The following is a 7,500-nucleotide window of genomic DNA, read 5'->3' as shown; positions in this document are numbered from 1 at the left end:
TCAATATTATCATCTACAGTATTTGGTTTGTGTTGGTAATTTTATTAAGAACGTTTTTGGAATGATGTATGCCTGGCTATGATAAATTCATACAAGAAGTGCTCCATATTTTTGATAAGGTAGATCTCACAGTAGCTGTCTTACTATAATTTGTACCATCAACGATCAGTGAATATTGTTATTTTTCCAAACTTATTTCTAGAAATTTCTGCATTTACATATGCATTGACAAATGATTCAGGTTGATAGCGATTTCCGATAGAATTGTGTCTTGGAGTGATATATATTAGCAGGTAATCGTTAAATGATACTCTTATTATTTCCAATGTTTATTAGGACTCTCATTGAACTGTTGTTAAATTTCTTGTGAAATTCATTGCTTTTTTTCATCCATGAACATCCCAGCCCTAGCTCTTCCACCGAAGAAAAGTCAGAGATTAAGATTTGTTGTTCTTAGGAGTAAAGAGAATACAAATTGCAATATTCCGCTTAGGTGCTTGTGGGAGTAAAGAAATGATTAGACTAATTAACTCATTGTGCATGACTTTTGTAAATAAAAAGACGAATGTGTAGTTTAGAGTGGTTGTTTGTATAGATGTTCTTTAAATGAGCTTTTAATGTACGTTAACTCCCGAGAGTTTACCTGTGTTTCTTTAGTAAAATCTGTAAAAATTACTAATATTTTCATTTGGATTACTGATCTTTTTGACGTTTAATAAAGGTAAAAATGGTCTTTATTTGGATTCGTCAATTTTTACAAGGACAGGTAAACAAGAATAAATCCCTTTCTAGAACATTATCCAGGTTATATAAATCAGTATTATAATTGAGGAAACAGATTTTGCCGAAAGGATTGAATTTTCTTAAGCTTCATCTCTCCACGTCCGGGATGCTGTCTGATTAGCGCCGATATATTCCATGAAGAATGAAGCCGACCGAGAGATTCTTTTGTATCAACACGAGTGTCAGATACCACCGTTAATAACATCAGATACCAAGTGGTTTAATACGAAACTAAAACTCCTAATGCTTGACGATTGATAAACTTGTTGTGAATGGTTATTATGGACAGATCCCATGCTTTACAATGTTAATTAAGCATCAGATACATGGCATAAGTTTTATGTAAGGTCCGCTATGAATTATTATTATTATTATTATTATTATTATTATTATTATTATTATTATTATTATTAGCCAAACTACAATCTTTGTTTGAAAAGCAGAATGCTACAAGCCCAAGGGATCCAACAAGGAAAGTTTAAATTAAAATCAGTAATAACGTTAGAATAGATCAGCCATATATAAACTATAAAACAAGTCTTGTGTCAACCTCCTCAAAATAAAAGCATTTACAAAAATTTGAAATTTCTGAAGTTCCAATGCTAACATCAACTGCCTGATTAGGAAGTTCATATTAGGAGCTAACAGGCCTTTCTATCTTTGGGTAATTCCCAATACAAATTCAGTCAAGTTTGAGGATATTCAACATTTCTTTGGTCTTTCATTGCGAGAAACGGCCTTAACCTTAGCCGATGTGATAACGTCCCTGACTGTTGAACGCCAAACTGATGTTCGAGTCCCTCTCAAAGTCGATAGTTTCTTTGGACGTTGCGACCTCACCATCCTTGTGAGCTAAGTATGGGGGGGGGAGCCAATAGGTATCTGCTGAGTCATCAGCAGCCATTGCCTGGCCCTCCTCGGTACTAGCTTGGATGGAGAGGAGGCTTGGGCGCTGATCATATGTATATATGGTCGTCTCTAGGGCATTGTTCTGGTTGATAGGGCAGTGTCACTGTCCCTTGCCTCTATTTATGAGCGGCCTTTAAACCTTTAAACATTGGTGGATTGTTTAAAATTTTTATTTTCAAATATGAATTGATAAATAAAAAAATTTTTATGATTTGGATAGCTGATTTCTGTACGGATGCCTTTACATTGATTAGCCCAGCTTGAAGATTCCTATTTTTTATATATAAGAATATTCGCTTGACGATTTGAATTTGAAATGAAAATTGATTAGAAGTTAATTTCAGAATTTTTAGAAATTCTTTATAAGTAAAATTTTCGTTACCTGCACAGCAAACCGACGGATCTTGAATGTAGAATAAAGAAAGAAAACGAAGGTCAAAGGAGTTAATGTTACACCCAAATATATTCCGTCATGTAAGGGAATGAAGTGGAGAGGTTCCTATTTCAAACCATCTATTTCCAGCATCACATCCCAGGGAGGGAGAGGAGGGATGCTGACTGGGGCCAAATGTCATTTTAAACGTTGAGAATTTAGATAAACGAGTTCGACCACCTGCCGCTTGTTTACTTAAGTATGCAAAGCTGGGAGAATTTAATTTAATTTCCACGGTCAGGTTTTCGCGTAATATTAGCATGCAGGTGCCGCTTTGCTACTGTCTCTCTCTTGTCGAATTTTAATTTTAAGTACTCTATAGTTTTCGTACCTATTAAATGAAGTTAAAATGAATGACGGCGTCACCAATTCACCATGTTAGAGAACCTGTGAACAATTTTTTGAACATTTGAATAAAATTTTGTTTCAAAATATTCTCAAAGGTCATATTATGATAATCGTTAAGGTTATATAAATAAAAAATTGCAAGATGGTAGAATACCCGAAATCTCTGTGATTCACAATGGACTGAGATCAGATGACTGGAATAGAAAACTCTAATCTTGGGAAAAGAAATTGTATATGTATAGGTTTACAGGAGCTTCGCACTTTTTAGAGTGCCTCTTCAGCTGAAGAAGCACTTTGTAAAAAGTGCGAAATCTACTGGTTTCTGGGTTTTTTTTTTTCTCTCCTTAATACAATGTATGTAACTCTGGATTTTTAATCCCCAAGATTGTTAGACATGGCATGGTGTTTTATTCACGTTATTCTTGTATTATCAGAGTTTAATCATTTCAGTAATATCGATTTTTATTATAATTATCATGATTGTCCTAGATTCAATCTATTATAATTTTTTTCTTTTGAAAACCAGAGCAGTAAAATACATAAGATTTGGAATGGTTTCGATCAGATGAAACAAAGTGACGATCAATATCGAACACCCACACGACCACCGAGACCCAGGATATTCGTCTGAAGCATTAAATTGGCAAAGTTAAAACAAGATGGAAAGACCGCGTGACGGCGCTCGCAAAATTTCCCACGAATTGATCGAATACCTCAGAGAAAAGTCCGTAGATTTCACTCACGTCTTTAGGTTTTTACAAGTGAAGGATTTCTCCTTTTTTTATCGTTTCAAATTTCTTTAGATTTTTATCGCGTTTCTCTTTGGGGTTGTTAAAAGCGCCCATCATCCTCAGGTTTTTATTTGTTATAGTTTGTTTATTAGTTGTGGCGATGTTTGCATGTAACTGAACAACTTACCAAGGTGACATTGAGGTGCCAATAAACATTCTGATGTAAAACGTACGCAATTACATTTTGCGTCTTTTTTCACTTTGCTCTGATTTTTCATGTTTATTATATGATATATTCTATAGGAACCTGTTAATTTGATAAATGGTATTTATATTTCTTTAGATTAAAAGTATTTTATACGATATTAATATAATTAATTTGATTTCCTAACTTTCGGCAAATCACATGTGCTACGCATTTTTTTTTTTACCAGTTTCTGTATAATTAAGTTTTGTTGGTCGTATAAACTGTGAGTCTCAACGAGAAGAATCAGGTGTATAACAAAATACAATGGTATTACTGTTGAAATAGCATATTCTAAAAGGTGACCTGTCACACGAGGTTGCGGAAATAAAGTGATACTGTCTTTAGAACAATTGATCCAAAGGGCCAAATTGTTACTATGACTAATGCTACAGAGAGAGAGAGAGAGAGAGAGAGAGAGAGAGAGAGAGAGAGAGTCCTCTGGTGGGTCTCAGTCTGGGTGGTAGTTTGTGGCTCGCAACTCGCAAGTGAATTTTCTCTCTTTCTCTCTCTCCCCGACACAGTCAGACTCAGTCTGTTCTGTTCTCCTCAGTCAGTGTGGAATAGGAGGTGGCAGGGTAAGGAAGATATTGCGACTGCTCCGCAAGTAGGGTCACGTGCACAATTATTACATGTAATTGTCGGATTAGTGTTGGCCCTACGGGAAATGTAGCGTCGCCGATGATCATAATATGATGTAACTTTAGTGTTTAATATGTTTCATAACGCTTTAAATGAGCGTATATTTGTACTATTACGCTGTAGTAAACGATGTCATGTGTGACCGCGCGTGAAAAGAAACTGGAAAAATGCGTATAATAATGCTGTACAAAGAACAGAAAGTATTTTTATTTGGGCTACGTTGATTTTGCTGTTTGAGTTAGTGTTTAAATGTGGATGTTCAGAAGACGTTTATGAACTGTTTAAACACAAGTGATGAAAATTACGTTAACTGTACTATAAAGAAAATGGTAACAACGAAAAGTACGATTTTCTTGAATGAAGCTTCATAAAAAAAGCTCGACGTAGGCTGGCACTGCTCCAAGTGTACTGGCACCTTCTTTATCATCCAATTGTTTCGTCGTTTTGTAATAAGAGATTTGTTGACGTTTTTTTATTTCTATCCATACTCGTGTATATCAGCGCTAAGGAATTCCTCGTAGAAATCACTTCATCCAAATGTGTTCCGGACTCCTTGAAATCAACTCTTGATTGGAGATTGTTAGCGATTGTGTACAATAGATTCACCGTTATTTGTTGATGTGATTTTCTGTTTGGATTTGCCATCATTCCACCAAACATTTACGTCAATATCTCCTCAGCCCGCCCATCCCATCACAAGACCGCTCATTGTTGTATTTCACATGACCTATTGTCGGCTTGTCAAAGTCTGCAATTGCCCCTGATAAAATGAGTTGTTTTATAATAAACAATAGAGATCAATCATTTTAGTTTGAAGATTGTAACAAGTCTTCTTTGTGGAGGCGTGTTCTTTTTATCTAGATTTGATATGGATGTGTGATGGTTGTGTTTCCTTTTACACTATTGAGTGATAACAGGAAAATGTGTTTGTTGGTTCTCACCACCTGCGAGACAGCAACGGAAATGAAGGTACTGCGCCTTAGGGTCAATTTGGCGATGCCAAACTAAGGGCCACAAGAACTTATGGCATGCTATTATTCTAATCATTATTATGATTTGAGTTTTTTTTGGTTTGTCATCTTCACGCTTCAAACATTTTAACCATGCCCATCAAAAATGGTCCCTCCACTACTTGGTATAAACCACCCCCTGTGCATCGCAGCCCAAGTCCCACCAGACATGCTTTTCAGCAGGTCACGCAGTCCCATTCTAGACCTGGAACCCAGGTCACAGGTCAGCCCCAATCCACACAGCCTCCTAAACATATGCCCATCATGTCACCTTCGGGATTACCTTCCCCTACATCGCTTTCTATGAAGCAAGCAACGTCTCTGCCTTCGTCCCAAGTCCCTCCTTCAAGCGGCCAGGTATATGAACACGCAGATGGCCAGGTACCGACCCTTCCGGCCTCCAAACTGCCCACCTCAACCTCAGGCTCGAGCTTTTCTTCGTCATCACCGAAGAGATCAATACCTCAGACGAAGATCGCTTCGCCAACGCGGCTCAGGAACACAGACAGACTTCCTCCAATTGCAAAGGGCGTGACAACCGCCCCTGGGGGGACGGCCGATAAAGGCGATGTTGTCAACTTGAAGGCAATGACACCTATCCAGAAGGATAAGAAGAAAGATGGGAAAGAGTCAAAAGAGAAAATGAATGAGAATCGCAGTAGGCGAAGTAACAGCGTGGAAAAGAAGGCCAATCGAGAGAATTCAAGGAGCAGAAAGACAGTGGATGAAAATGTGACGACGGGTATGACTACTTCGACCAAAAAGAAGACAACTGATAATATTAATAAATTGGATACCAAAGGCATTGTCATCATCCCTAAGAGGAAGAAGTCATCTGAGAGAAGTAACTCTGAGAATGAAATTAAACCAAAGAAAATTAGTATGAAAGAACTACCGGCGATTTCAGCGAAAACGGGAGATTCTGTAAATATGAAAGCAACAACTGATGTCAGTTCGAATACGTCCTTTGTTCGTAGGTCACCCTCAAAAGATCGCAGTAGTAAATCTCCTGAAAAACCGGCTTTAAAAAATTCTTCTAAACCAGGTCGAAAAATATCGCCCACTGGTAGCTCATCGACTGTTTCTTTAAGCAATAAAAAGCTCCGTCCAAGTTCACTCCAAGTATTTCAAAAGGATCCTTTGAAAGATGTGGAGAAAATGTTGAAAGAAATGGACGTTGGGAAGAATACTAATAATGTCATGGACGAAACTGACCTGGGAAGGAGCATTGAGAGGAGTCTTGAGAGTGCCATTAGTGCCAAAGAGGCAGAAGAGATTAATGCCATGGAATGTAACGTCACCGAGATGGAAGAAACTGAAGAAAATGCCATGGTTATGGGAGGCTTTGACGATGACGTTCAAGATATTTGTATGGAGGAGGAGTCCGTCGAGGGAGAATATAACGTACAGGAAGAGGAAAGAATAGACGTAGAGGATGGAACTGACGTAGACAGATCAATGAGAGAGAAAGAGGAGAATGAAAGTGTTGGGGCTGTGGTCGTGAGAGACCACGAATTGGCCGAAGACATGAGGAGGGGAAGTGAAATTAACGTAAGTGAAAATATAGTTTTTGCCAGCGAAAGTCTACCTCACCTGTCATCACAGGTGGACATAACGCCTCCGGCATCCATCCAGATTGATGACTCTGAAGATGCGGCGACAGACCAGAGTATGAGAGATGAAGATATCTTAAACGATGGAAGCAATAATGACACAGTTGAAATAGGTGACCATTCGCAAACAGAGCGACCTATCGCTCTTGACCAAAGTATGGAAGATACCACTCTTATTGTCGCATTGGGAGCTGATGGCACTGTTGAAGATGTCGTATTGATGGATGACACTGCTACCGAGGTCTCTCTTTCGGACGCTATAGAAACGTCAGGGAAGTCAGAAGAAGAGGGCAAAGGGGGTGGGAAAATGGAGAGCATCGAAAATGCTGAATTGCAAATAACCAAAGCTGATGTAAAGAAGACGCCAAAAGAAAAGACAGAAAGTAAAGTGTCTGAACGGGAAAGTAAGATGAAGTCAATGGGAAACGCTTTGAAAATGATGCCTAAACCTTTGAAAAAGATGCCTGAAAAACAGCTGAAAAAGGAAATAATGTTAAAGAAAGACACGAGAAATCAGGAAGAAGCAAAGCCAAAGAAGGGAGAGGAAGAGGTGACAAATGGCGAGAGAAGAACCAAGAGGAAAATGGACATGGATAAGACGAGGGGAGGGACCAAGAAACCTGCAATATTGTTCGTTGACAAAGGTAATTAATCGACACCATGCAAAGATTTTATTAGGTCTTTATGGTATCTGGTAATTATAACCCAAATTACTATTCTTGCATTTAAATTCGTGTATTCTGTTTGAATTAAATTGATTTATTTTATTAAATCTAGCTTTGCCTAA

General features: G+C 38.0%; 1 protein-coding gene across 8 annotated transcripts in view; it reads left to right on the top strand.

Annotated features, from left to right (window-relative positions):
* The window catches only part of LOC137631732 (CAP-Gly domain-containing linker protein 1-like), a 588,803-nt gene that overhangs the window by 177,089 nt on the left and 404,214 nt on the right, over positions 1–7,500 (top strand). For 2 of the 8 annotated variants that reach the window (XM_068363625.1, XM_068363623.1), the window contains exon 1: positions 3,990–7,357. The exons of the other annotated variants lie outside the window; for them this stretch is intronic. In XM_068363625.1, coding sequence (XP_068219726.1) covers positions 5,194–7,357 — 2,164 coding nt within the window. In that variant the 5' untranslated portion in view covers positions 3,990–5,193. Of the gene's footprint in view, positions 1–3,989; positions 7,358–7,500 lie in introns of those variants that run through there. 8 annotated transcript variants of the gene reach the window in all.

Source organism: Palaemon carinicauda, chromosome 40 (assembly GCF_036898095.1).
Source record: "Palaemon carinicauda isolate YSFRI2023 chromosome 40, ASM3689809v2, whole genome shotgun sequence".
Classification (NCBI taxonomy): Eukaryota; Metazoa; Arthropoda; class Malacostraca; order Decapoda; family Palaemonidae; genus Palaemon; species Palaemon carinicauda.
Note: the sequence above shows the minus strand (reverse complement) of the source record. Positions and strands in the feature narration are given on the sequence as shown.